Source organism: Oncorhynchus mykiss, chromosome 12 (genome assembly GCF_057628025.1).
Source record: "Oncorhynchus mykiss isolate SJ-2025 chromosome 12, ASM5762802v1, whole genome shotgun sequence".
NCBI lineage: Eukaryota > Metazoa > Chordata > Actinopteri > Salmoniformes > Salmonidae > Oncorhynchus > Oncorhynchus mykiss.
This window is the reverse complement of record NC_143033.1, coordinates 10,065,722-10,090,000: the sequence shown is the minus strand read 5'-3', so window position 1 is coordinate 10,090,000 and position 24,279 is coordinate 10,065,722. Positions and strand designations below refer to the sequence as shown.

General features: G+C 41.8%; 1 protein-coding gene across 4 annotated transcripts in view; it reads right to left on the bottom strand.

Moving 5' to 3' along the window:
- The window catches only part of ccbe1 (collagen and calcium binding EGF domains 1), a 117,046-nt gene that overhangs the window by 39,224 nt on the left and 53,543 nt on the right, over positions 1-24,279 (bottom strand). For all 4 annotated transcript variants that reach the window (XM_021622599.3, XM_021622600.3, XM_090191439.1 and 1 more), the window contains exons 3-5: positions 3,024-3,076; positions 1,023-1,157; positions 92-229 (exon numbers count right to left, since the gene is read on the bottom strand). In XM_021622599.3, the coding sequence (XP_021478274.3) occupies positions 92-229; positions 1,023-1,157; positions 3,024-3,076 (326 nt within the window). The remainder of the gene's footprint in view (positions 1-91; positions 230-1,022; positions 1,158-3,023; positions 3,077-24,279) is intronic.

The following is a 24,279-nucleotide window of genomic DNA, read 5'->3' as shown; positions in this document are numbered from 1 at the left end:
GGGACCTGATCCTAGAATAGCATTCCTACTCAGAGGGCCTGGAAAGGAATAACCAGGAAAAAATGTCAGCCAAAAAAAATCTCCCCCTCACCTCTCTCCCCCTTGGTGCAGGTCTTCCCATCCTCTTCCAGGAAAAAGCCTTTCTCACACTCACACCTGTAGCTCCCTGGAGAGTTCAGACAGACCTGAGAGCACACCGTCCCGTTGTTGTTGGCACACTCATCCATGTCTAGAGAGAGAGAGAGAGAGAGAGAGAGAGAGAGAGAGAGAGAGAGAGAGAGAGAGAGAGAGAGAGAGAGAGAGAGAGAGGTGGCGAGAGGGGGTGGTGGTGAGAGAGGGGGAAAGAGAGAGAGAGAGGGGGAGAGAGAGGGGGTGGCGGCGAGAAAGAGAGTGAGGGTGGCGGCGAGATAGGGAGAGAGAAGGGTTGGTGACAGGAGAGATAGGGGGGGGGGGGGGAGTGGCGAGAGAGGGGGAAAGAAAGAGGTGGCGAGAGAGGGTAGAGAAAGAGAAACAGAGGGGGGTGGTGAAGAAAGAGGAGAAAGAAAGAGAAAACACAAAGACGGGCTTGTTCAACTTGTTGTATTCTTAATGCGGTCTATCATGAGAAGTGCCATTTGAAATAAAATGAAATGTGAGACTGCCAGTGTCCAAGCCTGTGAGAGAATGCTACTAAAATAACAACACTGAAACAAAAAAGGACTTCAAAGTGAAGTATATTATGGAATATGTAGCCGACTATGTAGCCGACTACGTAGCCGACTACGTAGCCGACTACGTAGCCGACTACGTAGCTGACTATGTAGCTGAATATTTTGTTGAAAATGTAGCTGAATATTTTGTTGAAAATGTAGCTGAATATGTAGCTGGAGAGGGTACAACACTTACTGGAGGCCATACCTGAGTAGTAGTACTTGGCCATGGTTATCTTTGCTCGGTGACTGTGTTAATACAGGGGCGTAGGACCATAGAAATATAGTTACTAGAATGTACATTCTATTTCTATGTGTGGGACCAGGTCTCACCCAGGCAGTATGGCTTCTCTCTGTTCCGGTGTCGCTCCCGGTCGTAGCGGTAACCAGGGTAACAGGTGCACACGACCCGTCCAAAGTGGTCCGTGCACTGTTGTTCACAGGGGGCGCCATCACACACGTCATAATCTGTACACACACGTCATAATCTGTACACACACATCATCTGTAGACGCACATCATAATCTGTACACACACATCATAATCTGTACACACACATCATAATCTGTACACACACATCATAATCTGTACACACACATCATAATCTGTACACACACGTCATAATCTGTACACACACATCATCTGTACACACACATCATAATCTGTACACACACATCATAATCTGTACACACACGTCATAATCTGTACACACACATCATCTGTACACATACATCATAATCTGTACACACACATCATAATCTGTACACACACATCATAATCTGTACACACACATCATCTGTACACACACATAGACGCTTCTATCAGAAACACAGCTGGGACTGGTAAAGAGATACTACTCCGTCTTACAAACACAGCTAGGACCGATTAATTGCACTATGACGGCACCTAACCTGGTCCCAGATCTGTTTGTGCTGTCCTGGCATCTCCTACGGTTGTCCTAAAACAACACAAATCAGATCTGGGACCAGGTTAGATGGCACCAGTTATGTGTGAATAGAGCGATCAAGCACAGGTCTGATTCCAGTTCCTGCTTTTAGCACACGATTTCATACGTATTACTGATGTTTATGACACAGCACTTTGAAGTGTTAGTAATTGGAGGACCAATAAAAGTTGAATAGAATTGAAGTCTCCAGTCACTGAATACTTAGTAAGACGAATGATGCCTTTCATAACAATATGATGATCACATGTTACGGTTGAAGAAAACGCTTTAACACGAATGGAGACGGCATGTGCCAATGGACTCATTGTAACAGAATATGAGGTTTAACAAAATCCAACAGTAATGAAATAACTGTACTTTAAAATCATTAAACACCTAGCATGCTTTCTTACGCTCTTTCAGAAAGGTTCAAATAACAGAAAGGTTCAAATAACAGGAAGGTTAAAATTACAGGAAGGTTAAAATAACAGGAAGGTTAAAATTACAGGAAGGTTAAAATTACAGGAAGGTTAAAATAACAGGAAGGTTAAAATAACAGGAAGGTTAAAATTACAGGAAGGTTAAAATTACAGGAAGGTTAAAATAACAGGAAGGTTAAAATAACAGGAAGGTTAAAATAACAGGAAGGTTAAAATTACAGGAAGGTTAAAATAACAGGAAGGTTCAAATAACAGGAAGGTTCAAATTACAGGAAGGTTAAAATAACAGGAAGGTTAAAATTACAGGAAGGTTAAAATAACAGGAAGGTTAAAATAACAGGAAGGTTAAAATTACAGGAAGGTTAAAATAACAGGAAGGTTAAAATTACAGGAAGGTTAAAATTACAGGAAGGTTAAAATTACAGGAAGGTTAAAATTACAGGAAGGTTAAAATAACAGGAAGGTTAAAATTACAGGAAGGTTAAAATAACAGGAAGGTTAAAATAACAAGAAGGTTAAAATAACAGCATATCAATCTAATGATTTATGGGTTAAACCAGAGACACAAACCTATGAACACCAGGGAATGGTCGCCAAAAATATCTAAGCAAACACACAAGAAAGACCAAAGAAAGACAAAAATCTGCATCCCAAATAGCACACTATTCCCTACACAGTGCAGTACTGGGCTGGTCAAAAGCAGTGTACTATGTAGGGAATAGGGTACCATAGGCCTCTGGCCAAAAGTAGTGTACTATGTAGGGAATAGGGTGCCATAGGTCTCTGGCCAAAAGTAGTGTACTATGTAGGGAATAGGGTGCCATAGGCCTCTGGCCAAAAGTAGTGTACTATGTAGGGAATAGGGTGCCATAGGTCTCTGGCCAAAAGTAGTGTACTCTGTAGGGAATAGCGTGCCATTTGGGATGCAGATTGGGAACGGTTCCATACCTTCAGGAATGCACTGGCCCAGCACAAACTTAAACCCCTCACAACATTTCTTCCTGAAAAAGATCAAGCAAAGCACACACACAAAAAAAAGAGTCAAAAGACACACCTTAAACAATTTTAAAAAGTTTTGTGACCCAGAATGTTACTTGTGGTCAAATTCAAAATGGACAGTTGAAGCTCTCGTTCTACAATTTGACATGCTCATAATGATTCCTAATGCTAAGTTGTTCTGTAGCTGTGTAGGTGACTATCTGTTATAATGTCATAACCATCTTCTCCTCAAGACTGAGCCAGACATGTGTGGATGCCAGGTATTTTACTATATACACCGGTATTGATGCGCGGACCGGTTTGAGTTTTTACTTTACCTTCAATAAGGGTATTTCAATGTTTGGTTTGTTAAGGGGAACGGAAACACTTCAAGAAGTTACGCTGAGGAAAGAGATCCGATCCACTAACCCGAAACACGTGCTTTGTAACATAGAAACGTCTATATTTTCAGTATTGTAATCTTGAACAACGCTTATTAGGAGCGGCAGGTAGCCCAGTGGTTAGAGTGTAGAGGCGGTAGGTAGCCTAGTGGTTAGTGTGTAGAGGCGGCAGGTAGTCTAGTGGTTAGAGCGTTGGACCAGTAACCGTAAAGGTTGCTAGATTGAATCCCCGAGCTGACAAGGTAAAAATCTGTCGTTTTGCCCCTGAACAAGGCAGTTAACCCCACTGTTCCCCGGTATGCAAACTTTGTAAATAAGAATTTGTTCTTAACTGACTTGCCTAGTTAAATAAAGGAAAAATGAGTAGCGCCATCTTGAATTGCCAAAGTAACAACTGATGCCAATGGGTCATCAGTAGGAGTGAGTTTCAGCGCAGAGACTAAAAGTGAATTATGTCACCGTGAGGTACCTCAACTGGACCTGAAAGATTTCTCACAATTATGACAGCTCTGTCACTGAGATCAGGTAGAATCACACCCTCACAGGACACGTACATAGATATACTGTACATACCAGACATAGGTACTAGTAAAGGGCACAGGAGCGGAGCAAATGGAATGGCATCAAACACCTGGGAACCATGGAAACCACGTGTTTGATACCATTCCACCAATTCCGCTCCAGTCATTAACATGAGCCCGTTTTCCCCAATTAAGGTGCCATCAACCTCTTGTGGTAAAGGGGCTCCTAATCCTCACCCAGTAGCTCATGTTGTCAGTGATTATTTCCCCTTTGTTCCATGCTTTTAATTTGTTTCCATTCTGACACTTCCTTTATAAGGCTACAGGCCTAGTGGAATGTATTAGGTTATAGGCCTAGGGTAATGTATTAGGTTATAGGCCTAGTGGAATGTATTAGGTTATAGGCCTAGTGGAATGTATTAGGCTATAGGCCTAGTGGAATGTATTAGGTTATAGGCCTAGTGGAATGTATTAGGTTATAGGCCTAGTGGAATGTATTAGGTTATAGGCCTAGTGGAATGTATTCAGTTATAGGCCTAGTGGAATGTATTAGGTTATAGGCCTAGGGTAATGTATTAGGTTATAGGCCTAGTGGAATGTATTAGGTTATAGGCCTAGTGGAATGTATTAGGTTATAGGCCTAGTGGAATGTATTAGGTTATAGGCCTAGTGGAATGTATTAGGTTATAGGCCTAGTGGAATGTATTAGGTTATAGGCCTAGGGTAATGTATTAGGTTATAGGCCTAGGGTAATGTATTAGGTTATAGGCCTAGTGGAATGTATTAGGTTATAGGCCTAGTGGAATGTATTAGGTTATAGGCCTAGGGTAATGTATTAGGTTATAGGCCTAGTGGAATGTATTAGGTTATAGGCCTAGTGGAATGTATTCAGTTATAGGCCTAGTGGAATGTATTAGGTTATAGGGTAATGTATTAGGTTATAGGCCTAGTGGAATGTATTAGGTTATAGGCCTAGTGGAATGTATTAGGTTATAGGGTAATGTATTAGGTTATAGGCCTAGTGGAATGTATTAGGTTATAGGGTAATGTATTAGGTTATAGGCCTAGTGGAATGTATTAGGTTATAGGCCTAGTGGAATGTATTAGGTTATAGGCCTAGTGGAATGTATTAGGCTATAGGCCTAGTGGAATGTATTAGGTTATAGGGTAATGTATTAGGTTATAGGCCTAGTGGAATGTATTAGGTTATAGGCCTAGTGGAATGTATTAGGTTATAGGCCTAGTGGAATGTATTAGGCTATAGGCCTAGTGGAATGTATTAGGTTATAGGGTAATGTATTAGGTTATAGGCCTAGTGGAATGTATTAGGTTATAGGGTAATGTATTAGGTTATAGGCCTAGTGGAATGTATTAGGTTATAGGGTAATGTATTAGGTTATAGGCCTAGTGGAATGTATTAGGTTATAGGGTAATGTATTAGGTTATAGGCCTAGTGGAATGTATTAGGTTATAGGGTAATGTATTAGGTTATAGGCCTAGTGGAATGTATTAGGTTATAGGGTAATGTATTAGGTTATAGGCCTAGTGGAATGTAGTAGGTTATAGGCCTAGTGGAATGTATTCAGTTATAGGCCTAGTGGAATGTATTAGGTTATAGGCCTAGTGGAATGTATTAGGTTATAGGGTAATGTATTAGGTTATAGGCCTAGTGGAATGTATTAGGTTATAGGGTAATGTATTAGGTTATAGGCCTAGTGGAATGTATTAGGTTATAGGGTAATGTATTAGGTTATAGGCCTAGTGGAATGTATTAGGTTATAGGGTAATGTATTAGGTTATAGGCCTAGTGGAATGTATTAGGTTATAGGGTAATGTATTAGGTTATAGGCCTAGTGGAATGTAGTAGATTATAGGGTAATGTATTAGGCTACAGGCCTAGTGGAATGTATTAGGTTATAGGCCTAGGGTAATGTATTAGGCTATAGGCCTAGTGGAATGTATTAGGTTATAGGCCTTGTGGAATGTATTAGGTTATAGGCCTAGGGTAATGTATTAGGCTATAGGCCTAGTGGAATGTATTAGGTTATAGGCCTAGGGTAATGTATTAGGCTATAGGCCTAGGGTAATGTATTAGGTTATAGGCCTAGTGGAATGTATTCGGTTATAGGCCTAGTGGAATGTATTAGGTTATAGGCCTAGTGGAATGTATTAGGTTATAGGCCTAGTGGAATGTATTAGGTTATAGGCCTAGGGTAATGTATTAGGCTATAGGCCTAGTGGAATGTATTAGGTTATAGGCCTAGGGTAATGTATTAGGTTATAGGCCTAGTGGAATGTATTAGGTTATAGGCCTAGGGTAATGTATTAGGTTATAGGCCTAGTGGAATATATTAGGCTACAGGCCTAGTGGAATGTAGTAGGTTATAGGCCTAGTGGAATGTATTAGGTTATAGGCCTAGTGGAATGTATTAGGTTACAGGCCTAGTGGAATGTATTAGGCTATAGGCCTAGTGGAATGTATTAGGCTATAGGCCTAGTGGAATGTATTAGGCTATAGGCCTATATGTTTGTACAAAACGAATAATATTGCCCTCAGAACAGCCTCAATTCGTTGGGGCATGGACTTTACAAGGTGTCGAAAGCGTTCCACAGGGATGCTGGCCCATGTTGACTCCAATGCTTCCTACAGTTGTGCCAAGTTGGCTGGATGTTCTTTGGGTGGAGGACGATTCTTGATACACAAGGGAAACTGTTGAGTGTTTAAAACCCGGCAGTGTTGCAGTTCTTGACACGCTCAAACTGGTGTGCCTGGCACCTCCTACCATTACCCCGTTCAAAAGCACTTAAATATTTTGTCTTGCCCATTCAACATCTGAATGGCACACAAACACAATCCATGTCTCAATTGTCTCAAGGCTTACAAAAAAATATTTCTTTAACCTGTCTCCTCCCCTTCATCTACACTGATTGAAGGGGATTTAACAAGTGACATCAATATCAAATCAAAGTTTATTTGTCACGTGCGCCGAATACAACAGGTAGACCTTACAGTGAAATGCTTACTTACAGGCTCTAACCAATAGTGCAATAAAGGTAGTAGGTGAACAATAGGTAGGTAAAGAAATAAAACAACAGTAAAAAGACAGGCTATATACAGTAGCGAGGCCATAAAAGTAGTGAGGCTACATACAGACACCGGTTAGTCAGGCTGATTGAGGTAGTATGTACATGTAGATATGGTTAAAGTGACTATGCATATATGATGAACAGAGAGTAGCAGTAGCGTAAAAGAGGGGTTGGCGGGTGGAGGGACACAATGCAGATAGCCCGGTTAGCCAATGTTGGTTGGTCGGGCCATTTGAGGTAGTATGTACATGAATGTATAGTTAAGGGATCATACATTTCACCTGGATTCACCTGGTCAGTCTACGTCATGGAAAGAACAGGTGTTGCTCAGGTTTTGTACACTCATTGTATATGTTTAATATACTATCCAGATAAGAAAGAGTATGATCACAGAACGTTCCATGGAATTCCAGGAAATTACCACCAGTCACTAAAATGGCTATAACTCATTCACAGTAAAAAGGTTTTTGCTATTCTGATTTCAGATGATCAACCCTTAAAAAGGAAGAGTCAATATGCTCAATGACATGTTTCTCTTCATTATGAAGTTGTGTAAATGACAGTTGTTTTGAGGAAAAAAGCCAATAAAATATACACATTTTCAGAGGTGATTTTGACTGATTACCATTTGATTGATGTGGTACTATTGCATTGATGTGGTACTTGAAAGGGCTGTTTGAAAGGGCTGTTTCTCTGTTTCTCAGTTTCTTATTATTGGGTACAATGCTATAAGCTTTGCACACCTTCTCCCCTTCTTCTATGCAGATCCTCTCAAGTTCTGTCAGGTTGGATGGGGAGCGTTGCTGCACAGCTATTTCCAGGTCTCTCCAGAGAAGTTCGATCGGGTTCAAGTTCGGGCTCTGGCTGGGTCACTGAAGGACATTCAGAGACTCATCTTGAAGCCACTCCTGCGTTGTCTTGGCTGTGTGCTTGGGGTTGTTGTCCTGTTGGAATGTGAACCCAGCCTGAGGTCCTGAGGGCTCTGGAGCAAGTTTTCATCAAATATCTCTCTGTACATCTTTCCCTTGATCCTGACTAGTCTCCCAGTTCCTGCACCTGAAAAACATCCCCACAGCATGATGCTGCCACCACCAAGCTTCACCGTAGGGATGATGCCAGGATTCCTCCAGACATGACGCTTGGCATTCAGGCCGAAGACTTCAATCTTGGTTTCAGCAGACCAGAGAATCTTGTTTCTCATGGTCTGAGAGTACTTTATGTGCCTTTTGGCAAACTAAGTGGGCTGTCATGTGCTTTTACTGAGGAGTGGCTTCTGTCTGGCAACTCTACCATAAAGACCTGATTGGTGGTGCAGAGAAGGGTTGTCCTTCTGGAATGTTCTCCCATCTCCACAGAGGAACTCTGGAGCGCTGTCAGAGTGACCATTGGTTCTTAGACATCTCCCTGACCAAGGCTCTTCTCCCCCGATTGCTCAGTTTGGCTGGGTGCCAGCTCTAGGAAGCTCTAGTCCAGGTCTAGTCTCCATTTCAGAATGATGGAGGCCACTGTGTTCTTGGGGCCGAGCAGTTGCCTTACCAGGTAGTAACCATGCTCTCGATGATGCAGCTGTAGAACCTTTTGAGGATCTGAGGACCGATGCCAAAGCTTTTCAGTCTCCTGAGGGGGAATAGGTTTTGTCGTGCCCTCTTCACGGCTGTCTCGGTGTACTTGGACCATGTTAGTTTGTTGGTGATGTGGACACCAAGGAACTTGAAGCTCTCAACCTGCCCCACTGCAGCCCCATCGATGAGAATGAGGACGTGCTCGGTCCTTTTTTTTCCTGTATTCCACAATCATCTCCTTTGTCTTGATCACGTTTAGGGAGAGCATGTTATCCTGGCACCACACGGACAGGTCTCTGACCTCCTCCCTATAGGCTGTCTCGTCGTTGTAGTGATTAGGCCTTCCTTTTGTTGTCCAGGTGAGAAAGGGCAGTGTGGAGTGCAACAGAGATTGTATCATCTATGGATATGTTGGGTGGTATGCAAATTGGAGTGGGTCTAGGGTTTCTGGGATAATGGTGTTTATGTGAGCCATGATCAGCCTTTCAAAGCACTTCATGGCTACAGATGTGAGTGCTGCGGGTCGGTAGTCATTTAGGCAGGTTACCTTACTGTTCTCAGGCACATGGACTATGGTGGTCTGCTTAAAACATGTTGGTGTTACAGTCTGGCCCTGCGGCCTTGTGAATGTTGACCTGTTTACACGTTTTACGCACATCGGCTGCGGAGAGCGTGATCAGAGTCTTCCGGAACAGCTGGTGCTCTCATGCACGTTTCAGTGATATTTGCTTCAAAGCGAGCATAGAAGTAGTTTAGCTCGTCTGGTAGGCTTGTTTCACTGGGCAGCTCTTGGCTGAGCTTCCCTTTGTAGTTGGTAATGGTTTGTAAGCCCTGCCACTTCTGACGAGCGTAAGAGCTGGTGTAGTACGATTCGATCTTAGTCCTGTATTGACGCTTTGCCTGTTTGATGGTTCGTAGCAGGATTTCTTATAAGCTTCCGGGTTAGAGTCCCTCTCCTTGAAAGCGGCAGCTCTAGCCTTTAGCTCAGTGGAGATGATGCCTGTAATCCATGCCATCTGGTTGGGGTATGTACGTACGGTGACTGTGGGGACGACGTCATCGATGCACTTATTGATTCCTTGTAAATTCCTTATATTAAGCAAAGCAGGCAGCAACATTTTCTTGTTTTTAAAATGTACGTATAGCCAGACATTATTTACAAAAGATGCATGTGTTTATTGAGTCTGCCAGACCAGAGGCAGTAGGCACGTGTTCCATGTGTTCTCTTGATAAGTGCGTGAATGTCAAGGAAGATGTATGGAGAAAAACCTACAATATTTTCTATAGGAATGTAGTGAAGTAAAAGTAAAAGTATGCCTAAATATAAATTGTAAAGTAAAGTACAGATACCCCAAAATACTAATCATTACACCACTGGGCAGAGGCCATGGTCTATGGTCTCAGTAAATTCAGGAATTCCAAAACTCTCCCACTGATGATGCAACAATGCATGTGATATGCATCTCCGGCACGTGTAATGTACATTTTTAAAGTTGATTGAGTTTGCTACTTGAGTCATTTTCCTCTCTCTCCTCCTGTTGCATGATACTTCCCTTACCAAGCCCTGCCCTCTGTCACTCAAGGAGAGCACTTAGTTGGTCGACCATGGAGTAATGAGAGCACTTAGTTGCCCCGACCATGGAGTAATGAGAGCACTTAGTTGCCCCGACCATGGAGTAATGAGAGCACTTTGTTGCCCCGACCATGGAGTAATGAGAGCACTTTGTTGCCCCGACCATGGAGTAATGAGAGCACTTAGTTGCCCCGACCATGGAGTAATGAGAGCACTTTGTTGCCCCGATCATGGAGTAATGAGAGCACTTTGTTGCCCCGACCATGGAGTAATGAGAGCACTTTTTTGCCCCGATCATGGAAGTAATGAGAGCACTTTGTTGCCCCGACCATGGAGTAATGAGAGCACTTTGTTGCCTCGACCATGGAGTAATGAGAGCACTTTGTTGCCTCGACCATGGAGTAATGAGAGCACTTTGTTGCCCCGACCATGGAGTAATGAGAGCACTTTGTTGCCTCGACCATGGAGTAATGAGAGCACTTTGTTTCCTCGACCATGGAGTAATGAGAGCACTTAGTTGCCCCGACCATGGAGTAATGAGAGCACTTTGTTGCCTCGACCATGGAGTAATGAGAGCACTTAGTTGCCCCGACCATGGAGTAATGAGAGCACTTTGTTGCCCCGACCATGGAGTAATGAGAGCACTTTGTTGCCCCGACCATGGAGTAATGAGAGCACTTCACTTGCTGTTCACTCTGCTGTCTGCATGGTCAGACAGTGCTGTTTAATTACACTATTCATTTGTGTATCTTACGGTTTGCAAATTACAGTCTGAAATTTGGTATTTTCTAAGCAAGATGTGGCTAAAATAAATTGTGGTAGTTGCTAATGCTAATAGCTAGTTAGCTGGCTAGCTAGCTTTCTAAATGTACTATCGTAGCTAGCTAATACAGCCTGGGTGTCACGCCCTGGTCTTAGTATTTAGTATTTAGTGTTTTCTTTATTATTTTGGTCAGGCCAGGGTGTGACATGGGTGATTTATGTGTCTTGTCTAGGGGTTTATTAGATTAATGGGGTTGTGTGTAGTATAGTAGTCTAGGAAAGTCTATGGTTGCCTGGAGTGGTTCTCAATCAGAGGCAGGTGTTTATCGTTGTCTCTGATTGGGAACCATATTTAGGCAGCCATATTCTTTGAGTGTTTTGTGGGTGATTGTTCCTGTCTCTGTGTTTGTTGCACCAGATAGGGCTGTTTCGGTTTTTCACGGTTCTTGTTAAATATATTGTATCACGTTATCATCTTTATTAAAGATGTTTATAAATAACCACGCTGCGTTTTGGTCCGCCTCTATTTCACCAGAAAAAAAACCAGTGCTAGTGTAGGCTTAGATACGTATGTTATTTGTGCAACGGTATCTTACGAAATCAGAGATGAGAATGGAGAAATCTCCCTTGAAATCATGTGAAATTTGCAACTCCAGATTCTTGAATTACTCATAAAGCATATTTAGAACTTTTATTATTCAAAAACATAAAACACTGTCAAATAACGTCATACTGCCAAAAAGGCAGATGTCTGTGCTTTCTCTGGCCTGTTGTGGAGCGCTAGGCTCAGATCAGAGTGAGTAGCCTATTGAATTACAGTCAGTCTACTGCCACTCCCGATAGAGGGCCGCAGCTGGCATAGTGAATACTTTGACCCTCAAATCCTCCACTTTACACAGTTGTAACTGATTCACCACAACACAAAAAAGAGATTTGTGAGTTCCTGGAAGATTATTGAATTGAAGTATAAATATTACTGTAGAATACAATGTAGAAACGGTATTAAACATTGCAGATTGTTTTAGATATTAAGATGAGGTTTGGGGTTCTATCTTCTAATATCCTTTAAAACCATATGAGCCACTCCCATAGCACCTCATCACATTGACCTAGCAGAAAGCCTAAGATACCTAACACCAACGTGATGCTGAGGCTGAGGACAGTGAACTATAATGAAATGGTGGACGGGAGGTAGGAAGTATTTTTAGAGACAATGTTCTCCCATTTCCTCCTCCTCTCCCACAAGGAGTTAATACCAACACAGATCTGCTACAGAGGCCTTGCTATGGTGACCTGCTGTATCTCACACTGTCACGGCTCAAATCTAAGCAACAACACAAATGGGGTTCGGCATAGAATGCACTATTACATGTTATCAGCATGTGTTATGTGCTATAGGCCAGCCTGGCAAAATGAAAAAGACGTTTGCTATTTTACGTACATTTTTGCACCTCCATTAAGGGTGATATGTTACATTTTGATACAAATGGAATAATGGTCTGGTTACTTAAGACTGAAACTAAAGTGTGGAGGTTGGTCGGGGAGGATGGTTGGACGTATATACCACAACCGTCTAGAAATCCAAAGGTTGCGTGTTTGAGTTGCGTCGGGGGATTTGATTTTTATTTGGATCTCTTTTAGTCCTCATTTGGACTAAATCTTTCAACAGTCCTTAAACATTCAAATACAATTTATAATACGAACACATTTTCACGTATAACACACGGTTACTAACAGACATAATACACGATCCTCTAGATAAATCAGCTCCCAGGGTACAGCAGCCAAATCATTTTGAAATAGCTCATGATTAAATGTTTGAAAATTTCTCTTGACCACAATCCTAGGGGGTTTCTTTGGAACCTTGGTGTTCATGGTTATGGTCACAATATTATATTGACCCGATAAATACTCTAACAGTCTAAAAACCATAGCCCAGCACAACGTTCCTCTGTATTATATTTAAATGGTTTTGAAGTATTGTTTAAATATATATATTGAAAGGTTTCTGGTTTGCTCAGTTAAATTATTCCATTTCTTTATTGCTCTAAATCGAAATGTTACTTTGCCTATTTCTCTTTTCTGTCTGGATAACACACAGATGGTGGACAATCTATTCCTAGTATTTACTGAATGTCTGTCTCTTACCAACTGAATACCGTTGTGAATAGAGTTTGGCCATTTGAAATGGTGTATATTATGAAATATTTTTTTAAAAATTATCTTGTTGATTGATGACCAACCAAGAGCATTGCGCATGTCTACAACAGAATAACCATATCTCCACCTTAAAGCAATCCTTGCTGCTTTGTTCTGTGCAATCTGCTTCCTCCTAATTTCACTTGCTGATGCATTTCCACAGACCACAGGAAAGTAGTTCACCTGATTCTCAATTAACGCTTGTGTTATTTGCTTAAGAATGTTTCCTGATAAATATTTAGCTATCCTTCTGATTATGCATGCTGTTTTAATATTTTGTTTTTACATAGATTAGCTATTTGAGATGACTATGATAAGCAGGTGTCTAGCTGCACTCCTAGTAGTTTGGTTTCTGCCACTTCCTCAATTTGTACTCCCCCATACTTCATTGTATTCCCATGCTGTGTTGGCCTTTTCCTGGTGGAACAGACCAACATAACTTTGGGTTTCTTGGTGTTTAAAACAAATTTGTTCCGGCAAACCCACTCCCTGATATTCTCCAAATCTCCTTGTAAAGCTTGCTGTACCTGTTGAACCGATTGTCTTGCTGTATAAATTATAGTATCATCTGTAAATATAGTAGCTTGAGTTTCAGCTAAGTCATAAGGAAGGTTGCTGGTATTGATTAAATAAATAAGTGGCCCAAGGCAGCTGCCCTGCGGTATGCCACAGTTTAAAGCATGAGGGGAAGAAAATGAACCATTGATATAGGTGGACTGTTTCCTGTCAATTAGCAGTCATATCTACCTCCTTAAAACCATAATGCATTAATTTTGTGAAAATTATTTCATGATCCACTAAATCAAATGCTGCACTAAAATCTAAGAATAGTACACCCACAAACCTGCCATTATCCATAGCATTGAGCCCCTGGTCAGTCATGTCAACCAATGCAGTGGTAGTGGAATGTTTTTTGCGATAAGCATGCTGATTGGCTGTAATCAGATCATTCTTTTCCATGTACTCCCATATTTGTTTACTCACAATACCCTCCAATATCTTACTGAGTGAAGGGAGTAGACTAATTGGTCGACTATTGGCAGGAGTAATGGGTTCTTTGCAGTCTTTCGGAATAGGACACAGTTTCGCATGCTTCCATACATTTGCAAACATCCCCTTTTCAAGTGACCAATTAAATATGTATTTCAGTGGAACTGCAATCTGGGGAGCAGCACAGCGAAGTAAAACATTATCCATAAGACCATAACCTGTAGATTTACCATCAGGTAATGACTTCAATAGGTTTAACACCTCCTCCACGGACACCGTTTGTAGACTAAAAGAGCAGGTCTTGTTGCTCATAATATGATCATCAATCCATTGGACAATAGCTTGTCTGGAAGAATGTGTGTTTACATTATTGCTAAGTAAACAACATTTTCTTTGTAAAAAAAACTGCAAAAATATTGGCAATATCAGCTGGTTTTGTTATTGTTGTTATTGTCAACCTCCACACTAGATGGGCATGATGAGATAGATGTACCAAGTAGGCCCTTAACTGTATTCCATACCTTTTTAGAATCATTTTTACAATCAATAAAAGCATTGTTGTAAAATAACGTTTTTTTCTTACGATTCAATTTAACTGCATAATTACGTAATGTTCTATAATTCTGTTAATCAATTACTAGTTCAGATTTGGCTGCTAAGACTTTTGCCATATTTCTTTGAGAAAAAGCCTCACCCAGTTCATCATCAATCCATGGAGATGGACGAGCCCCAACTGTTCTCTTTCTTATAGGGGCATGATAGTCCATTACCTCAGTGAGCAAATCAATAAAACATTCTGTAGCGGGATTTAAATCATCCTCTAGATAAATCAGCTCCCAGGGTACAGCAGCCAAATCATTTTCAAATAGCTCATGATTAAATGTTTGAAAATTTCTCTTGACCACAATCCTAGGGGGTTTCTTTGGAACCTTGGTGTTCATGGTTATGGTCACAATATTATGGTCTGTCCAGCCCACTGGCATTGATCTGGCTTTTAAGCATTGTAATGGTATATTACAGAAGATAAGATCAATGCACGTGTCTGAACGATGACCCAACTTAGTTGATGATCTAGTAGTATCATTAATAATTTGTTTCAAACCACAGTTCTAGGGCATATCTAATCAATTTAGCTTTATTTGAATTATTATGATGCTTCCAATTTATATTAAAGTTCACAAAAGATAAATACATATCTGTTGCTATCTGTGGCCTGGTCAAACCCAGTGCATAAGTCATCCAGATAGGACACCTTAGAGCTAGGAGGTCTATACACACGTCCAACCAATATGGGTGCCTGGTGAGGCAGATGTACTTGAGCCCATAGTTCCTCTATTTGACATACATTAAGGTCATACCTCCTCTTTAAAGGTATATGATTCTGAATGTACAGTCCTACACCCCTACCATTCCTATCTCTTCTAAGTAGACTATATCTATGATTCCTGTCTCTTCTAAGTAGACTATATCTATGATTCCTATCTCTTCTAAGTAGACTATATCTATGATTCCTGTCCCTTCTAAGTAGACTATATCTATGATTCCTGTCCCTTCTAAGTAGACTATATCTATGATTCCTGTCTCTTCTAAGTAGACTATATCTATGATTCCTATCTCTTCTAAGTAGACTATATCTATGATTCCTATCTCTTCTAAGTAGACTATATCTATGATTCCTGTCTCTTCTAAGTAGACTAAATCTATGATTCCTGTCTCTTCTATGTAGACTATATCTATGATTCCTATCTCTTCTAAGTAGACTATATCTATGATTCCTGTCCCTTCTAAGTAGACTATATCTATGATTCATGTCTCTTCTAAGTAGACTATATCTATGATTCCTGTCTCTTCTAAGTAGACTATATCTATGATTCCTGTATTTTCTAAGTATACTATATCTATGATTCCTGTCCCTTCTAAGTAGACTATATCTATGATTCCTGTCTCTTCTAAGTAGACTATATCTATGAATCCTGACCCTTCTAAGTAGACTATACTATATCTATGATTCCTTTCCCTTCTAAGTAGACTATATCTATGATTCCTGTCTCTTCTAAGTAGACTATATCTATGATTCCTGTCCCTTCTAAGTAGACTATATCTATGATTCCTGTCTCTTCTAAGTAGACTATATCTATGATTCCTGTCTCTTCTAAGTAGACTATATCTATGATTCCTGTCCCTTCTAAGTAGACTATATCTATGATTCCTTTCCCTTCTCAGTAAACTATAGCCTTGAATGTTCATTTGCCCATAATTTACTGATGCATCTAAATGCGTTTCGGTCAAAGGCAAAAATAGGACTATTATTTATGTTGACCAAGTTAAAAAGCTCATGTATTTTTTTAGGAAGGCTACGTACATACAGTGGGGCAAAAAAGTATTTAGTCAGCCACCAATTGTGCAAGTTCTCCCACTTAAAAAGTTGAGAGAGGTCTGTAATTTTCATCATAGGTACACTTCAACTATGACAGACAAAATGAGAAAAAAAATCCAGAAAATCATATTGTAGGATTTTTTATGTGATCATTCATTCCAAAATCAGTGTTTCTGAGTTCTCTGCCCCTGCTCTTCGGCATTTCTTTCTGTTTAAGTTTGTCAAAACATTGCCCGTGGCCTATTCCCAGAGGCCTTACCTATTCCATGGACTCTGGAGAAAGTGACATTACGCACGACATCAGTGGGCAGTTTCAGTTGAGTTGACATAATGTCTCAGACAGTGTCCTCACAGCCTCTGCGGTTGTCATTCTCCGGTATCCCTGAGAATATTAGATTGTCCCGCATTGATCGACACTGTACATAGAGCAAGGTTTCTTTAAGTTGTTTGTTCTCCCTTTGCACCACCTCCACCTTGCTATGAATAGAGTCTACAGAACCTTTCAGCTCTGTGTTCTCTTTCCTTCGATCATCAATCTGACGTTGGCGGAATACTGGACTGGCACATAATGCATTGATGTCCTCTCGTAATATGTCCAAGATATCAAGTTGGATAAGCCTTACATTGATGGATTCTTAACAAGTCAACATCCATTTCAGTAAACCTCTCCCCACTCTCCACGCGCGCCCTCTTGCTTGGGGATGGTTGGGGATGGTTTGGTGCCACCGTTGATACCTATTGGCCAACCTGAGTTTGGTTTGTTTTGTTGATTGGTTTGGTTGTCCTTAACAGTGCTTGAATCCTCCGAAACCAGCGACAAGTGTCTCTCGTCAATGAAACGTTGAAGCTCTTCAATGGATTCTGAATCATCCAGCGTGTTTGCAGGCAGAGTAAAACAAAAAGAACAGAAACAACGTTAACTTAGCTAGCGTCTAGTCAGTGTATGCGAAAAAAAAATCACGCAATGTGACAATGTGTTGTGTATCTGTTGCAGTTTCACTACAGTTAACTCTAATGAACTTATCCTCTGCAGCAGAGGTAACTCTGGGTCTTCCTTTCCTGTGGCGGTCCTCATGAGTGCTGTAGCATTTCATCTAACCCCTTTCTAAACCTTAACCTAATTACCCTAACCTTTTACCTAAATTCTCCTAACCTTTGTCGTCAGTTCTCCTAACCGGCAACATAAATTCTCCTAACCTTTGTCATTACGGAGCAACAAGCAGCCTAGTCTCAGAGAAAGACGTCCTTTAAGAGGTACAGTATGATACAATACATCGTCAGATTTGTATGATATTGTACGAAAAGACTCCATATCATAGTAAATGAAGATATTCAAAATGTACCTCCCAAATGCTACGAATAGTAGTCATAATGTTTTACTCCCAAATTTACTATGGGCTTTAATCCCTACATTATCTGCATTGTTTTCATGTTGGAAGCATGTATTTGCCCTCATGATGATCACACTATTATCTGTGGCCTTTAAGTGTAGTGTTACCAATAATCTTGTCTCCTTTCTCTCAGAAGGAGACAAGATGATCTATTCTATGTGCGCCATGAAGTCAAACAGTCATGCTCGCTTGTGTTCAATACCTTCACAGTTCAGTGACGCTAAATGCTTAATATAGCCTGCAAACACACTTCAGATGTTTCTAGGTTTTCATTCAGGTGTGGTGGTGAGGCTACAGAGCAGTAGGTTGTTTCAGTATCCAAGCCTTCTTCGACCTCCAACACACACTCACAGGCAGCCAGGCATGTGTTTCCAATGTTAAACTCTACATAACAAATTGTGGGATCTCCCTTGCCTATACCCATTTCTTGTGTGATTTAAATGGTCCATGCAATGTAAAAACGCTTGAAAGACTGTGTGCCATTTGCACTGAAAACAAATCAACAGAAATCATGTTGATACGAAGCATGCAACTGTACCACAATGTTGTAACATGCATACAGTTACTATGTGTTCTACTGTTGGTGACTGTTTTCCCCTAGTCATAATAATATTTTGCCCTAGCATATTGGACCGTTTGTCAACACAGGCTGAATTAGTTAGTAGATTTCCGGAGACATGAGTTGGGTTAGATTCATGGAGACAGATCAGGGCTAAGAACCGCTCTCACGTCCCTTCCCCCCCCCAGTGGTTTGAACCTGCAACAATCTGATTATAAGTCTCTCTCTGCTCCACCACACAGTCGCACTGTGACTAAACCTGATTTAGTGGCTCAACAGATGACTTCTTGGGATGCAGGAGCTACAGGGCTATGTCCCAAATGTCAGCCCCCGTATTCTCCCACATAGTGCACCTTATGGGCCCTGGTCAAAAGTAATGTAGCACTTAGGAAACAGGGTGCCATTTTGGAAGCGGCTGTTGAGGTGGAGTCCACTTAGACTAGGAGAGAACTCTCGTGGAGACCTTAAATCTCAGCCAAGGACGAGGCGTTGATGATGTTGATCATGGTCTCGTCATGCCTCACAGACCCTTTGGTTACACATGTATGACCATAAAAACACACATACAGACAAGCATGTGAGCACACTACAACATTGCTTTTTTCCCAGTATTGCAGAAAGGTTATATTTTGCCTCAGTAGTAATGTCCTGGTGATGGTGTACTGAGAGAGCCTGGGTCCCAAATGGCACCCTATTCCCTACATAGTGCACTTCTTTTAATGGTCTACAGTAGTACACTATAGGGAATAGGGAGCCATTTGGGATACCGTCTGAGAGAGTTGAACTGAGTCTCCAATGACCTACTATTTCGTCTCATAATAATAACATCCTCAAGAGGATAGAATGAATTTATAGAAAATAGTGAGCTTAGGAAAATAACCATGCGGTTTAATGTCCACAAGAAAATAAAGACATCCCGATAGTTAGCTGACAGAGCATCCCATGTTTCTAAAAAACAGATACGATCTCTTTCTGAAGAAACATATGCACAAAAAGCATTTAAAATATGTTTTTATTAGTTAGTTTCAGCACAATAGTACCTGAACCCAACCTTCTAAAATTACAGACTGTGGCTTTAAGTTTATATAAAAAAACTAAAAAAGTTGTCATGTTTTACTGTAACTAAGCTCACATATTCAAACCCAATAGCATTATTTACTACCTTTTAATAAAACTGTGAGGTCATCGCAGGCGGGCTGGCCCATCCATTTTCAATGAAGCCTAGGCGGGCTGGCCTATCCATTTTCAATGAAGCCTAGGCGGGCTGGCCTATCCATTTTCAATGAAGCTTAGGCGGGCTCGTGAAGGCAGCTAACTTTTTTATTTTATTTGACCTTTATTTAACTAGGCAAGTCAGTTAAGAACAAATTCTTATTTTACAGCCTAGGAACAGTGGGTTAACCGCCTGTTCAGGGGCAGAACAACAGATTTGTACCTTGTCAGCTTGGGGGTTTGAACTTGAAACCTTGCGCTTACTAGTCCAACGCTCTGACCTCTAGGCTACCCTGCCACACCCAGATGAGAAATCTGAGGATGAGAAATCTGCACTAGTTTTCAAGAGTTACTCCAAAAATCTAATATAATGCTCATCTTTATACAAAATATTTGGATTGAAAACGAACAAATTACCCTCCTTCTGTACGTCTATAACTGCATAGCAGACACACTAGCAACCTGGCATAAAGAAATGCATGTCGGTATCGTACCATGTTACATATCTCTCCCCCTCTGGAGTTTGGCCTAGGCTTCTCTTTCTTAAGCTAAACCACATCAGTCAATGGCTTCATTTATAAGTGCATCGATGACGTCGTACCCACAGTGACCGTACGTAATACCCCAACCAGAAGCCATGGATTACAGGCAACATCTGCACTGAGCTAAAGGGAGGAGCTGCCGCTAACAAGGAGCGGGACTCTAACCCGGAAGCTTATAAGAAATCCCGCTATGCTCTCTGACGAACCATCAACATGTAAAGCATCAATACAGGACTAAGATCGAATCCTACTACACCGGCTTTTACGCTCGTCGGACGTGGCAGGGCTTGCAAACCATTACAGACTACAAAGGGAAGCACAGCTGAGAGCTGCCCAGTGACACGAGTCTACCAAATGAGCTAATCTACTTCTATGCTCGCTTCGAGGCAAAAAACGCTGAAACATGCATGAGAGCACCAGCTGTTCCGGAAGACTGTGTAATCACGCTCTCCGCAGCCAATGTGAGTAAGACCTTTAAACAGGTCAACATTCACAAGGTCGCAGGGCCAGACGGATAACCAGGACATGTAATGTGAGCATGCACTGACCAACTGGCTAGTGTCTTCACTGACATTTTCAACCTCTCCCTGTCCGAGTCTGTAATACCAAAATGTTTTAAGTAGACCACCATAGCCCCTGTGCCCAAGAACAGTAAGGTAACCTGCCTAAATGACTACCGACCCGTAGCACTCTCGTCTGTAGCCATGAAGTGCTTTGAAAGGCTGGTCATGGCTCACATCAACACTATTATCACAGTAACCCTAGACCCACTCCAATTTGCATACCGCCCTAACAGATCCACAGATGATGCAATCTCTATTGCACTCACAATGCCCTTTCTCACCTGTACAAAATTAACACAAATGTGAGAATACTATTCATTGACTACAGCTCAGCGTTCAACACCATAGTGCCCTCAAAGATAGTGCCCTCATCAATAGTGCCCTCATCAATAAGCTAAGGTCCCTGGGACTAAACACCTTTTAACTGCCTTGTTGGTTAGGGACTCATAAGTAAGCATTTCACTGTAGGGTCCACACCTGCTGTATTCGGCGCATGTGAATCATAACATTTGATTTGATGTATGCAGTACCAGTCAAAAGTTTGGACACACCTACTCATTCAAGGGTTTTTCTTTATTTTGACTATTTCCTAAAAATAGCCTTTACAGAGCCTAGAGGTGTGTTTTGGGTCATTGTCATGTTGAAAAACAAATGATAGTCCCACTAAGTGCAAACCAGATGGGATGGCGCATTGCTGCAGAATGCTGTGGTAGCCATGCTGGTTAAGAGTCCCTGGAATTGTAAATAAATCATAACAGTGTCACCAGCAAAGCACCCCCACATCACCACACCTCCTCCACCAAGCTTCACGGTGGGAACCACACATGCAGAGATCATACGTTCACCTACCCTGCGACTCATCAGACCAAAGGACAGATTCCCACCGTTCTATTGCTCGTGATTCTTGGCCCCAGCAAGTCTCTTCTTATTATTGGTGTCCTTTAGTAGTGGTTTCTTTGCAGCAATTTGACCATGAAGGCCTGATTCATACAGTCTCCTCTGAACAGTTGATGTTGAGATGTGTCTGTTACTTCAACTCTGTGGTGCAATTGGAGGTACAGTTAATTGCCTATTTCTGAGGCTGGTATCTCTAATGAACTTATCCTCTGTAGCAGAGGTAACTCTGGGTCTTCCTTTCCTGTGGCAGTCCTCATGAGACCCAGCTTCATCATAGCGCTTGATGGTTTTTGTGACTGCACTTGAAGAAACCTTCAAAGTTATTGAAATGTTCCATATTGACTGACCTTCATGTCTTAAAGTAATGATGGACTGTCGTTTCTCTTTGCTTATTTGAGCTGTTCTTGCCATAATATGGAGTTGATATTTTACCAAATAGGGCTGTCTTCTGTATACCACCACTACAGTACTTTGTCACAACACAACTGATTGCCTTTTAAATTGAACACGATGGAGTGCTTTTGAAATGACTTGCCGTGAGAGGTGATGAGAGCCCATCTCTGCTCCAGCAACTGTCTGAGACTCAGTCAGTCAATACTTTGCATTGATTAATGTATTGATTAAATCTAAAAGTGAGTTCATAATACCACACCTCACCGCTGTGCTGTTTGTTTAATGAGCTTCTTAAGCAGTTGATCCCATACTGCTCTCCAAGGGGAGTGACTGCTCTCCAAGGGGATTAGATTCACTCACAGCCAAATACATGAATCCTTACAGGACGTTTACATTGGAGGTCTTTATCTTTCAACGTATTTACTGTTGAAACCCAAAAAACTACACCTCTGTATTTAAAAGGTCAAATGCAGCCATTTTTTCCCTTCTCAAAAATCAAATTATTTCTGGGTAACAATTAAGTACCTTACTGAAATTTCAGACGGTCTTTTCAAACAACTCTTACACTAAAAAGGCATTATCATTATTTTCACAATATCATAGTGTGTAAATATACAGTTAGCTCCAAAAGTATTGGGAGAGTGTGACACATGTTGTTTTTGGTCTGTACTCCAGCACTTTGGAATGATACCATGACTATGAGGTTAAAGTGCAGACTGTCAGCTTTAATTTGGGTGAACCGTTTAGGAAATTACAGCACTTTTTGTACATAGTCCCACCATTTTAGGGGACCGAAAGTATTGGGACAAATTCACTTATATGTGTATTAAAGTAGTCAACGGTTTAGTATTTGCTCCCATATTCCAGAACACATTGACTACATCAATCTTGTGACTACTACAAAAACTTGTTAGATGCATTTGCTGTTTGTTTTGTATGTGTTTCAGATTATTTTGTGCCCAATAGAAATGAATTGTAAATCATTTATTGTGTCATTGTGGAGTGCGGTTCAGGTCACTCATGACCTTCCCGACATCCTGAAAAATTTCTTCCCGAGCTGGGACCCTCACCAACCGGCCATCTGGCCCATAGAGACTAAAGGACTATGCTGTGACCCTCACCAACCGGCCATCTGGCCCATAGAGACTAAAGGACTATGCTGTGACCCTCACCAACTGGCCATCTGGCCCATAGAGACTAAAGGACTATGCTGTGACCCTCACCAACCGGCCATCTGGCCCATAGAGACTAAAGGACTATGCTGTGACCCTCACCAACTGGCCATCTGTCCCATAGAGACTAAAGGACTATGCTGTGACCCTCACCAACCGGCCATCTGGCCCATAGAGACTAAAGGACTATGCTGTGACCCTCACCAACCGGCCATCTGGCCCATAGAGACTAAAGGACTATGCTGTGACCCTCACCAACCGGCCATCTGGCCCATAGAGACTAAAGGACTATGCTGTGACCCTCACCAGCCGGCCATCTGGCCCATAGAGACTAAAGGACTATGCTGTGACCCTCACCAACTGGCCATCTGGCCCATAGAGACTAAAGGACTATGCTGTGACCCTCACCAACCGGCCATCTGGCCCATAGAGACTAAAGGACTATGCTGTGACCCTCACCAACTGGCCATCTGGCCCATAGAGACTAAAGGACTATGCTGTGACCCTCACCAACCGGCCATCTGGCCCATAGAGACTAAAGGACTATGCTGTGACCCTCACCAACCGGCCATCTGGCCCATAGAGACTAAAGGATTATGCTGTGACCCTCACCAACCGGCCATCTGGCCCATAGAGACTAAAGGACTATGCTGTGACCCTCACCAACCGGCCATCTGGCCCATAGAGACTAAAGGACTATGCTGTGACCCTCACCAACCGGCTATCTGGCCCATAGAGACTAAAGGACTATGCTGTGACCCTCACCAACCGACCATCTGGCCCATAGAGACTAAAGGACTATGCTGTGACCCTCACCAACCGGCCATCTGGCCCATAGAGACTAAAGGACTATGCTGTGACCCTCACCAACCGGCCATCTGGCCCGTAGAGACTAAAGGACTATGCTGTGACCCTCACCAACCGGCCATCTGGCCCATAGAGACTAAAGGACTATGCTGTGAACATCACATATACTTAGACATGGAATCACTGGTTACGCAACCCTGCACCTTAGAGGCTGCTGC